Raw genomic sequence first — 19,557 nt, 5'->3', positions numbered from 1 at the left:
TCGATGAGGGCAAAAACCAGCTCTTCTTTTTCACAACTATATACCCAAAGACTGGCTGAAAGCCTAACACAATGCATATTCATTCATTCGTTCATTCATTCATTCAATAAATACCTCTGATTCAGTACCTCCTGTGTACCAGGCTGTGTTCTAGATGCCTGGGATATATCATAAAACAAAGATCCCTGCCCAAATGATGTTTAAATTCTTTCAGGAAGGGGAGTGAAGAGAAGAGACAATAAGTAAATATTGTGTTATGTCATAAGTGCAAAGGAAAAAAGAGAAAGTAGAGCAGGTTAAGGAGGATTGGGAGTCCTGAGGAGCAGCAGACTGCAACTCAGAGTAGAGTAGATATTGTAAATCTCACTGAGGTAATATTTAAAAAAGACCTGAGGGAGGCAAGGTGCTCAACAAACCTTTGTTGATTAAATAAATAAATAAATCAGAGCAAAATGAAGGAGTCGGGATGTATAAGGGATGTCTAGGCATGGCAAAAAGAAAAAAAAGAGTTTGAGGAGGTTGGCTGTTGGAGATGAATCTGGGGAGGAGGTGGGAGGCTCACTAAGGGCCCTGGGTGCAGAGTTAAAGGGTATCAATTTTTAAAATTTACAGTTTGCAAGTAACTTCCACTTATAGTCTCATTTAATTCTCACATCCCTAATAAGGTTAATTTCATCTCCATTTACCAATACGGAAACCATGCTTACAGACACTGGGTAATTTTCCCAGGAACACACAGCCAATAGGAGGCAGAGGCGGAACTTAAACCTGAGCTTCTGATTTCCATCTTCAGGCTTTCCTTACTGCCTTACAACCCCCCTCCCCCGCCCCCCACCAAGAGAAAATACACAAGTAATAGAAAGGAGAATTACAAAATAGACTACTAAAATATGAAAATGCTCACATGCCTGTTATCAAAAAACATAGATATAAGGTAAAAGTAAAGTTTAATGTAGGTTTTTAAAGTTATACACCCTGTAGAGCAATCAATAGATTGTGGGTGCTCAAAAAAAGTCAAAGAACAGTAAACTAAAAGCCTATTTTAAATCGCATGTACTATAGTACTGGTAACAGAAAATGTGGCTGTGAATCTATTTTTACCATAAATTCCTTTCTTTTTACTATAAACTTTTTGAAACTTTTAGTTTCAGATTGACTCTGTTTCTCTTACAAATACAGTAACACTTCGTGACTTCGCTTTCATTAATAAAATTATTTCTCAATTATACAAGAAATATATGAATACTTTAAAAAGTTAAAGTCCTCAACCAATCTCTACTCTTCATCCTAGTCTTCAACCTCAGAGATAAGTAAGTTGTACTATCAGTTTGGAGTGAGTGCCACAGCTCTTTTTCTATGGATACTTATATACCCAAGTGCTTCTAAAGAGCACAGTACAGAAAAGAAGTAACTTCACAATGAAGAAACCTGACAAACACTACCTCAGCCAGGTGATCAAGGTCAACATCAATGGTGACAAGTCATGGTCATAGTATGTACTCTGGATATGATTTGATGAAATTAGAACTTTGCTGTGAGAAACATTAGACAAACCCAAACTGAAGAAAAGTCTACAAAATACCTGGCCAGTACTCCTGAAAACTGTCAAGTTTATCAAAAATAAGGAAAACCTAAGAAATTGTCACAGTCAAAAGGAGCCTAAGAGGACATGACAACTAAAAGTAATGCAAAATTCTGGATGGGGTCCTTGGACGGAAAAGGGACAGTAACTAAAAACTAAGGAAATTCAAATAAAGACTGGATTTTCACTAATAATAATAATAATAATAATAATGATAATGATGATGATGTACCAACAATGGTTCATTAGTTGTGACAACTGCACCATTTTAATGTAAGATGTTGACAACAGGGAAAACTGAGTGCCAGATACACAGAAACTCTCTGCGCTATCCCTGTAATGTTTCTGTAAATCTAAAACTATTCTAAAATTGTTTATTTAAAAAATAACAATTGGAGGGTGGGGGTTGGAAGGCAAGAGAACAGTTCATAAGTAAGACTGCAACCGAGAGAACCAAAACAAATCGGTGATACGAAAAAAAACTCCTGCCCCAATAGGCCCCACAGTCAATGTTGCAAGAAATTTAATTTATACAAGCATGAAAATAGCATTTTAGCCACGATTTACTTTCCAATAAAATGTTTCTCTCCTTTTTAAAGAAAAAAGGTAATTCTACACATCCAAAACTGAACTAACTTCCCCCTTCCCCAATTCTGTCCCCACCACAGCCTCCTCTTCCTCTTCTTTCTGGGCTCCCCATCTCAGGAAGGGTATCTCCAACCATCCTATTGCTCAGGCCAGAAAGTGGGATGTCAGCTATGACTCCTCCCTCACTTCTGCATCCAGTCACCATGATCCGCAGATTCCACTTTTATATTTCCCTCCCTCTCCGTTTCTGTTTAGGCCTTATCACTTAGTAGTCCCATCTTTCACCATAAGAGCTTGCAAGAATCCACCCTTCACATTAGCACCTAAATGACTGTTCTAAAAAGTAAATATATTCAAATCAGCTGTAAAACAGAGTTGCTGTGATGATTTTAAAATGACATTTGTAGAGTTTAGCACACTGCCTGACAGGTGCTCAAAGGAAAAAAAAAAAAGTCAGTTGTTAAAGGTTATATCATCCCATCCTTAAAATCTTCCGGTATTTTTCAATAGCTTTCAAGATAAAATTTGAATAACATGGTCCTTGAGTTCTTATGACTTGGCTCCTGCCATGCTTTCAGCCATCTCCAGCTACCTGCATGGTCATGTGATCTGATCACAAGTTACTGAAAGTTAACCAAGCACACCACTGAAAAAATAGGTTCAACATCACAAACATTTTAATTTTCCCCAAACTGATATATAAAAGCACTGTAATCACAATCAAAATCGCAGTGGGATTGGGGGAATCTATCAGAAATATTCCTACATTCAACTGGAAGAATAAATATACTAGAAAATGCCAGGAAAACTGTAAAAAGGAGGAGCATTGAGGGGACCTAAGCCTCCCAGGCATTAAAATGTCTTTAATCTCTATGGTTAGCAAAGACTTAAAAACAAACAAACAAAAAAAAAACCACAGAATCCCCTATATTGGCAAGGCCCACTCAAACACTGCTGTGAGCAGTACACACTGGTATGTAAATTTATTACAATTTTAAAACTGCATTCACCCAACAATTTCAATTCTAGATGTCCATCTTACAGAAATAACTTGCATGAGTGCTGAAAGCTGTATTTGAGGATTTCACAATATTTAGCAGTTTGTGAAACATTCGAAATTGCCAACGTGTTCATCAATAGGGGAATGGAAAATATAGTGCCTGCATCCTATATACTACAAAGTCATTAAAAATAACAAGGTAGATTTATTTATCCTAACATAATGACAGTAAATTCAGTGAAAACAGCAAGTGGCAAATAGCATTATATGATTCCATTTCTTTACCAAAAAAGGTCACATACTAAATTATTGGTAGAGTGCTTGTATTTTATGTAAATAAAAATGCTTCTTAAAAGTGTTAACCTCTATTATGAAAAGCCAGAATATTCATCAGAGCCTATTTTCAGCACCACTGAGATAAATTTCTATGAAGAAAAAAGTGTCAAACAGAGCACATGTAATAATTTTTAAATAAGTACTACAGGAAAATGGGTATTTCCAAAGTTACAAAAGAGTATTTTGTGAAATGTCTCCCTCCCATCGTTCTTTGCCCAGCACCCAGATCTCCCCACAAGCAACCATATTACAAGTTTTGGGGGAGCCTTCTGAACTATTCTAATAAATAATACTCAATGAGCTTGCAAATTTTAAAAGTATTTTCAATATGGCATTTAATAGCCTTATGTTGACAGTCTCAAGATGGTATCATGCTTATATATCACTCTTCCATCTCTCTAAAAGTTGTGGGGATTTCAACTGGGTTCCTAAGGCAAAAAGAAACATTAAACATGGTTATATTTAAGAAACATTAGACATGGTAACGTTTATCGTGGAAACTCTTCAGGTGTTTTGATATACGCGCTATACTGATGCTTATCATATGCTTAACCAGTGTTAGATTCACAAAATTGTTACAGCAAAGTAGAAACTTTAGGACAATGCCTACACAACATAGATACAATATAATTGTTCTGCTGTTCTCTCAGCCTGGCCTACTCATTTAGATGGTGCAAGGTCTCCCTACTCAGCACCCCAATCGTCCTCCCGTATGGGAATTTATCACACAATTCATTCATTAGTGGTGAACTCCTTGAGGGCAGGGGCCATGACTTACCTGATTTTTATATTACCAAACTCTAGTATCCTTCCCTGCAGTATCAGCCTTTTAACTACTGGTTTAAAAACTTTATACCAAAGGTAATATTTGAAAAGGTAACAACTAAGATTGGAAAAACTGGGTATTTGTCAACCAGAGAAAAAGCACGGAGGTGAAAAGGTGAACTTGGGAAACTGCAGATAGTTCAGTGCAACTGGAGTGCACAATCAAAACAAGAGATAAGGCTGAAGAGATACACATTGGCATGCCTCCAGGGTAAACTTCAAAATCCCTAGTTTAGCAAGATTTACCAAGAACTGTACCCCGACTAGTCCTGAAGCCTCAGCTCCTGCCATTTCAGCCCACTTAGCTCTGGCTATATCCGATTACTTGAAATTTGATAAAAACCTCATATTCTTTCACACCTTAACCTTAGCTTTCCTTTGGACTTTGTCCTTTGATGCGAAAGCTCTTCTCCCTTCTTTAAAACTCAGCTCAACTGTCACTTTCCCAGGGAAGTTTTCCCCGTTCCATCAGATTAATATAGGAGCCTCCCTCTGCTGATCTGTATCACGTGGTTCCCTCATAGTTCGTCGACTTGTCTGTCTCCCCATGAAAAATATAAGCGATGTAAACCGGACTTTTACAACTTTTCATCTCCAGCTTTCTTGGAGGTAGATAGTACTTCTACGTTTATTGTGTTACTTACTGAAGACTGAAGACTGACCTCATTTTCCAATATACCACCCCCCCCCCAACGTTTGAAAGCTCAAGGACTCACTTTGCAGACTGTAGATGCAGGTTCAGACTGGTGTGACTTTAAAAAGTCAAATAAAATACGTTAGCATTCTTTATGCAATTCCGTGTCTCCACATAGCCAAACCAGGTGAACGCCTGACCAGAGATTTCACGGCCCTGTTTGCACAATGCGAAGGTTTCCCTGTTTAGCGCTGCCCTGAGCCCACTGTGTAGGAGACAGCAAGACCCAAGGCAGATAACGAGCGTATAAGTGTCTGGGCTTACACAAAGCGCTCTTCCAACTTCGCACTTAGAATTAAGAGGCCAGAGACTGCGCGCGAAAAGGAGCAAGATCCAAGGACTGTGAGGCTGCTCTGGGGCCTAGGTCCAGCTTGCTCAGCATTTCTTGATTAGTGGGTTCCTAGAACCTCAGGGTTAAAGAATCACCCGGTAAGAGACGCCGAAAGAGGCAAATGAGGCGCCAGCGGAGTGGAGGTGGGGCACGGCTTTGTTCTGAAAGTATCCCGTTCCGCATACAGCACCCGCCCTGGGTCCTGTTCCGGGGCCCTCGCACTCTTCGCAGGCGGCGGCGACCACCACTCCACTGATTTGGGAACCCCGAATTAGCTCAGAATTGCAGCGCCCCTGGGCTAACCCCGCTCCCGCCGGAGACTTCCTCACTCTCCGGCCAACCGGGTGGTGGAAGAAGCTCCAGAAAGTTCCAGGAGCGCGAGAAACCCGGGCTTAGCCCCACCCCCACAAGGCCCTTCAGCACAGCCCACCGCAGCCCGAGCTCCCCCGCGCGGTTGCCCAGGTAACCGCCGGGCGGTGGCAGCGGCAGGAGGGGCGGGACTTCCGGCGGGTGACGCGCCTGGGCTCGGCTACAAAAGACGGCTGCGGCGCACCGGGAGGAACTTTCCAGAACGCTGGGTGAGAGGCGGAGGAGCGGCGGCTGCCCGAGCTGCGCACAGCGACGCGCTCCTTCCCGCTCCCCCACACCGGCCTCGGCCCGCTCACCGGTGAGTTTCAGCGCTCGTGCTTTCCCAAGACCCAAGGCTGGCGCCATTGGCATCGCTGGGAAGCCAGATGGAGCCGCGGTCCGGAGGCGGTTGGCTCCGCGTGGGCGGGCAGGTTGTTGGTTCCAGGATCCACGATTCCCTTTTTGTAGGGCTGGTATGGTACCCTGACAAACTATCCCCGGCCCGAGGCCCTTCCCGAAGCTTCACCCACTCTCAACCTCCTTGAGGTCTCCAAGGATCTGCCGCCTTAGGCTTTTCCTCCGTGCGCCCCCTCCCCCTGCGCTCCCTGGTGGGGGTGGGCGACCCTGTGCGCACGCGCAGAAGGAGCCAAGGGCGAGGGGCTGCGGTAGGAGCGGGGCGGAGGCTACAGTTTCGCTTCTCCGGTCTCCCCTCCTCTTTGTTGAGGGCTGGACTTCTCCCACCCCTTCCCTTCGGGGTGAGAGAGAGAGAAAAGGAAATCGTAACGGTCGGCGTCAAGTGCAGAAGGGAACCCAACGACGTGTAAGCTACACTGGCTTGTGGGGGCGAGGGGTTCGGTGCTCAAAGTGGAGGAGCTTATGAGTTTTGTGATTGGGAAACATTTTCAGGATTGAGGGGGAGGGGAGCTGAGTTTCTGGAGCTAGCGTTCTTAATCAATTTCACAAACCACTCCCTGCCCCCCCTTGTATCCAGATGTGTTTTTTTTTTTTCCTATAGAGTGTGTATGGCTCAATCGGATTTACCAAAAACAATGATAACGTAGTAACCGATAGACTGAACCTGTTAGTGCTCCTTTTGATTACTTCCGTCACTGCTGGGGAAGGGAGACAGGAGGAATCCAGATAATAGTCGCGTTAGTATGGAGGCTTTCGTGTGGGAGAGTGGGAACCAGCTGCTATAGAAAGAGGCTTTTGAATTGTTCCCTAATAGTTATTAGCTTCTATTTAGTCTGTTAAAATTTACAACTAAATTATCAAAAGAATTGTTTCTCTGTGAAGTTTATGGAAGGCAGGGTTTTTATCAGATTTGGTAAAAATAGATTTCTTTGCCTTAACTCTGATTTTACTAATTGAAACTACCGATTGAAAGTCAGCTAAAATTGTATTTTATTTCAGGCTGTCAAAAATGGTGAAAGAAACCACTTACTATGATGTTTTGGGGGTCAAACCCAATGCCACCCAGGAAGAATTGAAAAAGGCTTACAGGAAATTGGCCTTGAAGTATCACCCTGATAAGAATCCAAATGAAGGAGAGAAGGCAAGTCGTGTATTTGTACGCATAAACATAGCTAAACATTTCCTCAGGTGTATGATAGTTCATTACAACCTGAAATTGAGTATGTCTAATGTAATGGCTATGCTTTGTGATGCCTTTTTTTAAGTGGGATTTATTCCCCTTTTCTCAAACAGTTTAAACAGATTTCTCAAGCTTATGAAGTACTCTCTGATGCAAAGAAAAGAGAATTATATGACAAAGGAGGAGAACAGGCCATTAAAGAAGGTGGAGCAGGTGGTGGTTTTGGCTCCCCCATGGACATCTTTGATATGTTTTTTGGAGGAGGAGGAAGAATGCAGAGAGAAAGAAGAGGTAAGAATCTAGTCCACATGTAGCACTTCAAAGTAACCTTTGGTCAGAGCAAATTCTTGAGAAGTCACCTGTTTTAAGTGTTGATTTACATGTTGGTATAACGTTACAACTGCCATTTGATTTATGGCATAGTTTTTTTTTAAAACGAGATTTGATGTAATAAAGTTAGTTAAACCAATCAAGTGTTAACACCACGTGAGTCCTTCCTAGATAACATACCACACACTTCAGTAAGGTTATCGAGCGTTACGGGGAAAAGTATAGGAACATAATATTTGAAGCCTTTTTTACATACAGAACAGATCATATTTGACACGCTTCCCCCACCCCTCACCCAGTGGGAGGTAGTGAGGCCTTACTCAGTTGAAGTGAGTTAAAGTTCAGAACCCTAAACTTTCTTCGTGGTTCTATGAAGGCATTGGTAGAGTCAGGATTGGACCATAGGCAGGATTATGTCTAAATGACGTGCTATCTGTTTAATTTTGCTTCAGCTTTGTTGTATTGAAATACATGCCCATGATATCAACTGTTATTGTGTGGCTGTAGAAACTATTCACGGGAATACAGTGTTCTGTTCAATCTCACTGTGTTCCCACTGTAGTTTACACAAACAAGGGCTAATGGGTAGAGCCCATTAAGGAATAGGCAAGCCATTAAATTTCACTTTGAGCTTTTTAAAGTTAAGAAAGGCTGAAAATTATTCATTTACTTTTTTCTTGAAAGTTTATTTTTAAGAAATTTACCTCAAGACAATTTGCAATCAAAATCAATTTCCTAGTATGGTTTGTCCCACAGAAAAGTAGTGTTTATTTTTTAATTTATTTTTTGAATAGTCGATTGACTAGCAAACTCTTCTGTGTAATTTAGCTCAACAAAAGGTCAGTTTTTGTGTGTGGTAACGGAAAATACTTGCCTAATCAAACAAAGACTTTTTTTTTCCTTCCCTATACTCTCAGCTCGATAAAGCTAAAGTAAGAAGGGGGGCGTTTCAGCATGCTGGAAACAACTACATCGGAGTGTGTTTGTGATAACAGAACCCAAAGGCAGAGCTAGGAGTAGAAGGGATATAGTCAATGGTACTTCACACTTCGTTGGAAACTAAAAATGTTCCTAAGAGACATGTACAGATAGGAGTCTGAGAACATTTTCCACTTGGACATAAAGTACTGTTTTGTGGTGGATAAAGTCCATATGGAAGAATCACTAGCTAGGAACTTACTAACCATTGGCAGGTGACTTCATTTCTGTAACCTCAGTATCCTCATGTAATCTCTATTTTCTACTTTACATTCTGAGACATGGCAGTTTTTTTGTAGCCTTTGGCCATATTAAGGTTAGGTGACAAAGACAAAAATTCAGTTCCTTAATTGCAAGAGACGTGCTCAAACGCTACAATGTGACTAGTTATTGTGTTGGATAGCAGGGATATAAAATGTTTCCACCACTTTAGAAAGTTATTTTGGACAGCACTATGATAAAGATATGAAAAATCTAGCCTTTAAACTAGTGCTGGACAAGCAATAAATAAAATATACTGTTCCTGCTTCAGGAAGAAATAGGAATTGATATTCTACATCAGCTTTCCTGGCCAATCTTGATTAGCTGGAACAGTATGCTGAAGAATTTTTGGATGAAGTAATGGGCCATGTTGCTTAATATCATAGTAAGTGGAAGAAACACAGTTGGAGTAATTATTGTGAAATGTGTCTATTTAAGTAACATTGGTTTCCAAGTGATTTTACAGTTAATATTTTTGATTGCTATAATTTGTAAGATGGCCACAACTACATTATTAAATTAATCTCACCTAATTTTTTTCATCTGAAATTATGTTAGTTTGATGACCATGTGTTGATAACGTGGCCAACATCCTAGGTATATAGTAGGTACTCGACAGGTATACACTGTGAGCCTCATCTTTCATTATTCTTTACCATTTTATAGTGCATTGAACACAAAATGTAGCATCTTAGATTTTTAATGAGCAATATTTTGTTTTAGGTAAAAATGTTGTGCATCAACTCTCAGTAACCTTAGAAGATTTATATAATGGTGCGACAAGAAAACTAGCTCTGCAAAAGAATGTGATTTGTGACAAATGTGAAGGTATGGTCTTTTAACATCTTCAATGTAACTTAAAATGGAATTGTAGCATTGCTGGATATATAAAACTGGCAAATAATACACCACCTAAATCTTAGTGCAGGTATAAAGAAAACCACCTAAACTTATCACCTAGAGAAATATTGGTAAAATATCAGCACTTTTTTATGTGGATATTTTAAATGTAGTTTGGATCAGTATAATCTGGTGGAGGTTTTTTTGGTTTGTTTGTTTGCCTCAACATTGGTCAGAGACAAACACATTTTTCTCTAAAATTTAATCATTTCGGTGGCTTCATAGTCCAGTAGTTATTTGTTGAAAATACAGTATGTTCCAAAAAAAAATAAACCAAAATGTTCTCATCTAAGAGATAAAGTATGTCCTATGAATTGTGCTTTGGGGGCATGTGTGTAAAATTCAGAATTCTGAAACGACTGCTTGGAAACTATGTTTATAGATAACAGAAGCTGATTACAGCTATATTTTGTCAAAAGGGCTGAATTATAGGTCTTAGGGCAGCATTCCATCACACCTTGCAAATATTAATAAATTGTAGTGTTTAGGAACTATCTTGTTAAAACATTCATTATTGTATCCACCACTAAGCAAACACACTTAATTTCTTTTTAAATTATTAGGCCGAGGTGGTAAGAAGGGAGCAGTAGAGTGCTGTCCCAATTGCCGAGGTACTGGGATGCAAATAAGAATTCATCAGATAGGACCTGGAATGGTTCAGCAAATTCAGTCTGTGTGCATGGAGTGCCAGGGCCATGGGGAACGGATCAGTCCTAAAGATAGATGTAAAAGCTGCAATGGAAGAAAGATAGTACGAGAGAAGAAGATTCTAGAAGTTCATATTGACAAAGGTAAGTTCTCAGCCACTTCTAAATTCTTGAGTACTTATTAATATTTTATAATTGTTCAAACTGGTCTTCAATAGCGTTAGATGTGTGGTGTTATCACCCAAAGATATTTTAGCTATGTAGTACATGATCTTTTTCCATCCAGATATTTTTATACATTTATAGGGAATACATTTGGGATCGCCTCACTAAATAGAACATTGACATCAGCGAACGATCGAATAGTGTTCCAGACTTCTTTGATTAAATCAGTAGTTCCTCCACCATTTTTTTCCCCCCTGCAATTTTTTGCACACATTAGGACTTGCTCAATTGAGGGATATGTGTACTTTGAAGGATTTGGGAGAAGGGATTTAGGGGGGGGGGGGGGGGAGGCTCATTAAAATTAATATTCTCTCGAACTTTTTCTAATGTTTTATTGATTTGTAGGAACCCAGATTATGAATATTGACTTTTTTCACATTTATTATATAACTGCAGAGTAAATTCTCTAATTTGCTACTCTGAGATAACATCGTAATTCCAGACTTGCCTATTTTAAAATGAAACTAGTTATATACTCTGTTCTGATTTGGAACTGTTAATATATACATCTAAAATAGCTTAAGCCTCTGCATTAATATTCTCTCATATGAATCATAATAAATGCCTTCTCTATTTTTTTTTTTCTAATTGGCCTGTGTTTAGTAGGTTTTGATTTTTCCCCTCCAATAAGATGTTCCTCATTGCTACCAGCAGTATGTGCTTAGGAAGGCATTAATTGCAAGTGAAGCTATTCTGCACTTACCCATACTCTTTACAGTAATGGAACAACCAGCAAAATCTAGATGCATTTGTTTCACTAGTGTAATGAGACAGCCACATTGCCCTATGAATGATTAAAGCCAGGTTGTTTAGTTTTGTCAATGTACAATACTGGTATTGTGGTTTAAGTCCTTATATTTTTAGGGCTACATACTGAAGCATTTGTGGGTTATTGGTATGTCTGGGTTTTGCTTCACTTATGTAGGGGAGGAACAAGGGTGAAGGTATACATGAAATACTAGTCATGAGTTGATACCTAGATTAATGAATGTATAGGAATTGTGCTATCGACTACATTTGTATAGGTTCAGTATTTTCTGTAACAACATGAAACAAAGTTGCTCTTGTTGGATGACCTCATTGATCATCAATTTGGAAAATTATCAGGAGATAACTACTGGAGTGTAATGATCTGCAAACACATTACACGAATTGTGTTTAAAGAGATACTGTCTCAGTAAACCCTTACTGAACTTAAATAATGGACCAGAGGTAGGAAGGAGAGACTCTGAGTAAAATACAGTAGCCTTTAAGAAATTTTTGCCCTGTTGAAAAATACTTCTCTTTCCCCTTTCAACACTAACCACATGAGCTGAAGGGAGTATTCCGCATAATTATTTTTTTAAAGGAGACTAAATAGTCATTTTTCAAAAAGGTTATGGATTTTTTAATTGTTCAGGTGGCTATATTATGTTTCCTATGTGTAAATACTGCTAATACCATAGAAGAAAGTCTTGATTTATGCCCCTGTTAGACAATAGAAATAATTGGATATAGGTTCTTTAAATGATGAAATAATGTTTATGGTTATAATGTTTTCCAGCCAACTGATTTGGTGCCAGCATAGACCTTTTTATTTAATCCTCACAACAGGCCTCATGAGGGTTGGTCTCTCTCTATAGGAGAGTTGGTGTTTAGGAAAGTTTGGCTACTTGCTTCCCTAGGGTAATCCAACTAGTAGTAAATAGGAGCTCTGAGAATTGAGGCCAGATTTGTTTGCCTCTAGAGTTTGTGTTCTCCACTATGATAGTTTTCTTCAGTAAGAATTGGATCGATCTAATCTTATAGGCAGACATTCTTGATCGTCTTTAAATATTAGCATTTTTCTATGCACACAAAAACATGTACCTGTGTTTCTTAATAGACTGAGAATCTAACCTTATTTGGATGATAAGTAAGAGTATAAAATTAATCTTTTGTTTTTAGGCATGAAAGATGGCCAGAAGATAACATTCCATGGTGAAGGAGACCAAGAACCAGGACTGGAGCCCGGAGATATTATCATTGTTTTAGATCAGAAGGACCATGCTGTTTTTACTCGGTAAAAAAATTTAATCAAATACTCGAACTGACATATTGCATATTTGGGGTATTTTTTTTTAATTAAGTGACTTTTACATTATTCTTAAAACATTTCTTATAAATAGAAAAGTATAGAGGAAGAGTTAGGTTATGTATAATGTCTTTTCTAAAAGGTTATTAATCATTAGTTTTTATTTTAGACTAAAATTCAGATTTTAGCTTATCTAAATTTGTGTAGATTGGTAAGTAATCTGGAATTTGAAGGGTATCTTCAGTTAGATGTTTTATATGAGTATAAACAGATTAGGGGAAACATACCTAGACAAAGAAACTAGTTTTTAATTAATTATAAGAGGACATTGCACAAGTGTCTCAACAGTAGTGGGAAATGGTATCAAACTCCAGATTTTTATGCTGTCAATTTTTCTGGAGAGTATTCTGCCTATTAAAGATAGTAATAGGGAAAAGAAGACTGTCTAAGCACAAGGAGGAGGAAATGGGCTATTACTAAATCCAAAAGGTGGTGTTCATAATGTACCAGGCACTTTAATTAGTATACATCAATAAAGACAATGCTTGTATTGCTCGAAATTGGCCATATGCTTATTTAATTGCATAGAGCCTAAATAACTGAACCTAGGTATGTTTGCTTTCTTTTAGCCTCCTATGAGAATTTTCTCCCTCTATGTCAGAAATTAGATTTAAAATTAGGTAATGAAATAATTCAGAATTATAAGTGTTAGAGACTGCCTAAGTGGTAGAGCGTGTGGAGGGATTCTGAAACCTTGTCCAGGAAATGTCCAGAATTCCATATATTTGTTATTCTCAGTTTTCAAATCTGTTTTTAGAATGGGGGAGAAAGGGCATCTTTGTGAAAGATTCCTTGCTGCTGTTAAGAAAATCGAATTGCCTTTTGTGGTACTCGTAATATCAGTGATTTGAAAGATCTGAGTATCCATCCTATTCATATTGATACAGACGAGGAGAAGACCTTTTCATGTGTATGGATATACAGCTGGTTGAAGCATTATGTGGCTTCCAAAAGCCAATATCTACTCTTGACAACCGAACCATAGTCATCACCTCTCATCCAGGTATGGTAACTAGATGAGCTTCTCTTTCTATTCTAGTATTCTCATTGTCTGCTGATAGTGTAGGAACTGAGAAAATTGGAATTTAACTTGCTCAATTACATACCCTTCTTGTGAGCTTAGCTAAAATTATATGGTCTTGGCTCTTGGAAGCCTCTAGAAAATCCACAAATGAAAAGTAACGGGATTGCTCACATAAATTTACTCCTGTCAGTGGGTTAGGACATTCCTCCATTTTTATTTTTTCTGCCTCATAAAAAGTGTGACTACTTAAGGAAAAACTTGGCTTCAATGTTTTTAGGTCAGATTGTCAAACATGGAGATATCAAGTGTGTACTAAATGAAGGCATGCCAATTTATCGTAGACCATATGAAAAGGGTCGCCTAATCATCGAATTCAAGGTAAGCTGTAAATTACTGTAGGACTCCTTGAGAATGATTAGTAAAATCTGATAACTAGAAATACATTTTCTGAATGGCAGGAAACAAATTTATATTCTTCCTTGTCAAAACAAATTGATCTAATTCTATTGTCATGTTGAGCATTCTTTGTTAATAAGTTGAGATTGGGTTTGTTTGCTTTCTTATTTGGCAATTTGAAGATTGGTGGAGCAGGAATGCATAGCAAGCAGGTATTTTAGTAATGAAAGGCTATATGTAGGATTTTAAAGTTCAACCAAAGGACTTAAAATAATTATTACAGATTTTTGGCAAAATACCACAGTACTTAGTTTGTTAATAGGATGGTTCATAAAGCAACTCAAGCATTTTTCTCAATCACATTGGCCTCTTACCCACAAATAACATTTATTAAAAACATCTTTGGGTAAAGGAGGGCTATCTTTTTTAGTAAGAGTAACTTTGCATTAATCTATTAAAAGGGATTAGAATGTCTTAGCAAGGATTTTTGTATAAAATATTTGCTGAGTGGACAATGATTGTTAAAGTGCAGTTTTAGTAGCATCATTTTTAAAAAGACCTTCCATGTGCCCTGAACCTGTAGTTCAGAGTATTAGATGCTGTGCCTTTTAGAACATGCATTCTACCTTGGGTTTGGCAAATTCAATAAAAGATTGTATAGTTACATGTGTCTTTTCTGTGGAAAATGGGTTAACAGTAATTTCAGGAGCTAATGATGAAGTAAATCAAATTGAACTTACAGTAGAAATTTCTTTTTATAGGTAAACTTTCCTGAGAATGGCTTTCTCTCTCCTGATAAACTCTCTTTGCTTGAAAAACTGTTACCTGAAAGGAAGGAAGTAGAAGAGACTGATGAAATGGACCAGGTAGAACTGGTGGACTTTGATCCAAATCAAGAAAGACGGCGCCATTACAATGGAGAAGCATATGAGGATGATGAACATCATCCTAGGGGTGGTGTTCAGTGTCAGACCTCTTAATGGGGCCAGTAAATAACACTGCTGGCATTTTATATGCTGTAGTGAATGAGTGAAGGACTATAATATGCTCACTACTTGCTATTGTTTTTGTTTTAATATTCAATTATAGTAGTGTTTTAAAAGTTAAATGAAGAATAAACTCAAATATAAAAGCTCTGACTTTGCCCAGTATGTATGATGACTTCAGTGTGCAAGATAAGTTTAATGCCTGTAAAAACTACGTTAAAAAAAACTTTCCCCTAGCATTTGTTAGGCCATAGTTTGTAATTTCAGCTATGTACGTGGAATAGTTTAGACTGAAATGCCAGGTATATGTATTGACTTTAGTATATGACCCTTAATTGTTAAGCTATGAAGTTAAACTTGTATTTAACTGGCAATCAGACAAAAACTTTGTAGAGAAGTGTTAGTCTGTATAGTTGCGTTAAGTGGGATTTATTGTAATGCTTCTGCATTTATTCTATTGCCTCAACTGTTACTTGAAGATGGCATGCTACGTAATTTAGCCTGTGGTATCAGTAATAGATATGATACCTTTATACAGAAGGGATTTTTCATCATAAGCTGCTTGAGGGCTTGCACTGTAGAATTGTATTCCCTTCTGCTGTGCCATCTTTTTAAAAAATATATATATATCAGTCCTTGGTTACATTTTTTTCTTTTTGGACCATGATAAGCCTGAGTAGTGACTACTGGAGTAGGCTAACTTAGAGTGATGAGATCTTTACATGGAGGAGTATTTTGCATGTATGAGATAGAAAGGTGTTTTTTAGGTGTTGCAGGCTTACTTTAAACCATTTAACTTATGCTCCAAAGTAACTGTAATTCAATGTTGGTAGTATAGCAAATTATGATGAATAGCTTTAATTGTATGTTTAAAAGTCATGTTCACAAGCTTAAATCTGGTATCAGAATTTAAGCAATTCTTGAAATGTATGAATGTGTCCTTAATATACTGATTACAAAGCATTTCCAATGTGTCACTACAGGCTTTTTTTTCCCAGAAGAAAGCATTAGCTTTTCACTAACTTTTCATGTAGTTAAAATGAGTAACAAAAGAAAAACAATTTAACTATAGTTAATATTTAATATTAAACAAGAATGGGAATGAAAAGTTGAGGGGTGAGTAATGAGCCCAAAAATGAAGGGTTAAAACACTTGGCAAACACTGAAGAATGAGAGTGAGCTTTTTGCCTATTGATCCTGTCTCTGGTTCTGCATCTCCTATAAATCAGGAGGAAGCTTAAATATTTCCAACCTGGAAATGGCCCACATCTTAAGTTTCCCTCAATAGGAAACACTTCAGTTAAAAGGAAACAAACGATGTTAATAGTTCTGAAATTTTGAGTGTTGTTAGAGACATTCCTAATCGATAACCTCTCCCTCTGCGATTATTCTTGGATTGTCTTTAGCCTGCCAGGCAGCCACCCTCATTTGAATATGAAGCAGGTGTCTAGGAAAGCATGGCAAAGTATTAAAGGTTGTGACAAATTTTAGTTTTCACTGAGTTTATATTGCAGATTCTAAAAATTCCTGCAGTTAATATATATCAGTCATGAGGGAAATACAAATCAAAACCACAGTGAGTTACTTCACACAGTAATCCAATATCTAATTCAAAATGAAAATGAGAATGTGGAGAATTGGAACACCATGCATTGTTGGTGCTACATGCTTGGTATACCTTCTATGGAACAATTAGGCAGCTCCTAAAAAAACTAACCATGGAATTGCCATGTGACCCAGTAATTATATTCCTTAACTCAGAGACTTGGCATGCCAATGTTTATTATAGCATTATTCACAATAGCCAAAGGGGAAACCATGTGTCCCACAGATGGGTAAACAAAATGTATGTATGTATACCTGACAAATACTGTGTGCTTCCACTTAAATATCTAGGCAAATTAGCAAAGAAATTACCAAGGATTAGGAAGAATGGAGAGTTAGTGTATAAGCATTTCTGTTTGGGGTGATGAAAAATATTCGGAAATACAGTGATGGTTGCATGGCATAATTCTAATGGGTTGTACACTTAAAAATGGATAATTATTTCCACAATTTAAAAACCTTTAATAAAAAAAATAGATAATCTGGAGAGGCAAAAACTGACAAGCTTGTGTTGGTAATCTGTAAAAAAAAGCAAAATGTCTCTTACATTGACTATGGTCACAAATACAAATGCATCCACACAAGCTTCAGCACTAAGTCTTCCTCTGTGCTGGTTTCCCATATGCATTCACATTTGCAGGGAATAGAAATAGAGGCCAGTTATATCTCCTGAGGGTGCTGTGGAACATGATGGTCAACCTTTCTGTATGTGAGATTACTATTAGGTCTCCTACATGCGGTATTAGTTCTCAATCTTGACTACGATTAGTTACCTGGGAAGTCTATATAAAAAGTCCCACCCTCTGGATTTCGGTGTTAGTAGGTGTAGCCTAAGCATCAGGATGCTAGGTACAGACAAGTTTCAATGTCACCAACATGGGGACATAGCTGTATTAACCACCAAGGACAGTAATGTTCAGAATTAACGTGGAAGATCAAATAATGGCAGCCCTTGATACTGCAAGTAAGTTTGAGGCTCAGACCAAGGAAGCTTAGCAGCTTAGACATAATTAAATTCTTCTGAAATAATATGGGAAAATGAAGCATAAACTAAAAGCACAATAAATGAAGATGCTAGTAAGTGACAGCAATACGAATATGCTCCTTAAAGGATTTCTGAAGTCTTGGACCTTTATCACTTAATTTGGTTATCAGCAACCTTGTCCTACAAGAACATAATGTAAAGTGGGCTATGTATCCTTGGGTTCTGCATTCGCAGATTCAAGTAACCACGCATTGAAAATATTTGGAGGAAAAAAATCCCAGAAAATTCCAAAAAGGAAAATGAATTTGCCACAAGAGTAAAGTAATGTGTAGGGATCTGAGCGTCTTCAGATGCTGGTGTCTGCCAGGGGTCCAGGAATCAATCGCCCAGGAATATTGAGGAACAACTTTATAGATGAGGAGACTGCCCTCTAGTTTGCTAGTTCTCAAATTGTGCACGCTTGCTGAGTGCCACTGCCAGTTTCTGATTCTGTAGGTCTGGGGTAGAAGCTGAGAATATGCTTTCTAACATGTTACCAGGTGACGGATTCAGATTTGTAGTTTCTCTTTCTACTCATCTCACTTCCTGTGACCAGTTTAGATAAGTTTTAACAAGATGGAGAGAAAAATCCATGAATTATTCACCCTGCCCAAACCTAAAGATTGGAGAGGAACTGACAGCAGCAAAAGTCAAAAGAGAATAAAGAAATGGAGCTTTGGAATCACACCTAGTTTTCAATGTTAGTTCCATGAGCAAGGTGTGGAAACCTGTTTCTACATGTGTGTTATGGTACTTCATTAAGTGGTCCTAAGAATTAAATAAGGCTGCTTATATAGTAAGGAAGGGCTCATTAAAATGCCACTATGAGTAGTAAAACAAATTGAAAAATAAAACAAGTGGTGAAGAAAATACTGACTGAATTATGCCTGAGACTATTTTTTTTAAAAAAGTTGCCCTGAAATTCAACTGAGGGTGATTGGCAAATGTCATTATCTTTATGAAGTTAAACTTAATGCTATGTATTTTAAGTTTTGAGTGCTAGAGAGGAATATCAGTTTAATGGATGGGCTGAGCAGAGCACCACTGTAGGAACCTGGCACAACACGCTTAGTTTGGAGAGCACACCATTGATTGCCAGCATCCAGCCCCACCCCCATTCGTTTAAACTTGCACTGGCACTGTGGTAAGAAAGGCTAATAACATGTTCTCTGCCAATATATAGTGAAAAGAAGTCCAATCGCGCCGTCAGATGCCTCCAGCCCGACAGCTGGCTCCAATAGTGGACTGACGCGCCTGCAGTAGTGTAAGAGCTTCCTCTAGAGCTGTTTGGGCCTGGTCCAGATCAGTGACCTACGTAGGGGCTCACGGTAGCCCTTTGCGCATGCGCGGCCCGCCCAACGCTGTCGTTTTCCACTCCCTGCACTAGACAGCTGGGCAGTCGTGCGGGCGTTGGAATAGAACAGGCAGCCTTTCTCCTACCTTGGCCTCTGACCCGGCGGCTCCCCATTCCTTCTGTTCTGGAGAGATCGCCACATGGGCCTTAAAAAAAGCTAGGCCCAGAGTAAGGGGAAGCGGGAGTTTCCACTTTTGAATAAACATAACAGTTTTTAGGTTTGTACGAAGTGAAGTTATAGACAAATGCATAAGGCTTTTCCTGAGAAAGGCAGAAGATTCATTTTATTTTTCAACTTTGTATTTACTTGTTACACTAATGTGTTACTTTATTTTAAAAGAAAAAAATATATACATATTTAAGGACTCCCCATCCTGGCCTCTCCTTTCCCCAGACATCACGGTTTGTCCACACGT

At 38.4% G+C, this 19,557-nt stretch overlaps 2 protein-coding genes across 16 annotated transcripts in view; one reads left to right on the top strand and one right to left on the bottom strand.

Annotated features, from left to right (window-relative positions):
* Window positions 1–5,687, bottom strand: part of APTX (aprataxin) — a 117,351-nt gene extending 111,664 nt beyond the window's left edge. For 12 of the 15 annotated variants that reach the window (XR_004950039.1, XR_004950038.1, XR_001595062.2 and 9 more), the window contains exon 1: window positions 5,048–5,687. The gene's annotated coding sequence lies outside the window, so the exon portion shown is untranslated. The remainder of the gene's footprint in view (window positions 1–5,047) is intronic. The other 3 variants (XM_036218010.1, XM_036218009.1, XM_036218008.1) reach the window with 2 other exon arrangements.
* Window positions 5,688–5,899: 212 nt separating this feature from the next.
* On the top strand, window positions 5,900–16,121 carry DNAJA1 (DnaJ heat shock protein family (Hsp40) member A1). Its single transcript, XM_016130231.2, has 9 exons — window positions 5,900–6,023; window positions 7,118–7,259; window positions 7,412–7,589; window positions 9,591–9,695; window positions 10,331–10,558; window positions 12,566–12,680; window positions 13,640–13,755; window positions 14,054–14,154; window positions 14,934–16,121. Exons 2-9 carry the CDS (start codon window positions 7,128–7,130, stop codon window positions 15,150–15,152), a joined length of 1,194 nt encoding a protein of 397 aa, XP_015985717.2. The 5' UTR covers window positions 5,900–6,023; window positions 7,118–7,127; the 3' UTR covers window positions 15,153–16,121.
* Window positions 16,122–19,557: the final 3,436 nt, after the last annotated feature.

Source organism: Rousettus aegyptiacus, unplaced genomic scaffold (assembly GCF_014176215.1).
Source record: "Rousettus aegyptiacus isolate mRouAeg1 unplaced genomic scaffold, mRouAeg1.p scaffold_m13_p_3, whole genome shotgun sequence".
Classification (NCBI taxonomy): domain Eukaryota; kingdom Metazoa; phylum Chordata; class Mammalia; order Chiroptera; family Pteropodidae; genus Rousettus; species Rousettus aegyptiacus.
The sequence above is the reverse complement of the archived record's forward strand: the minus strand, read 5'-3'. Positions and strand labels throughout refer to the sequence as shown.

Bases quoted from the DNA above. Each gene is read 5' to 3' on its own strand.
- DNAJA1 (XM_016130231.2), top strand. From the start codon at position 7,128: ATGGTGAAAGAAACCACTTACTATGATGTTTTGGGGGTCAAACCCAAT. The intron at 12,681-13,639 runs GTAAAAAAATTT...ATATTGATACAG, and splicing joins GACCATGCTGTTTTTACTCG to ACGAGGAGAAGACCTTTTCA. The intron at 13,756-14,053 runs GTATGGTAACTA...CAATGTTTTTAG, and splicing joins AGTCATCACCTCTCATCCAG to GTCAGATTGTCAAACATGGA.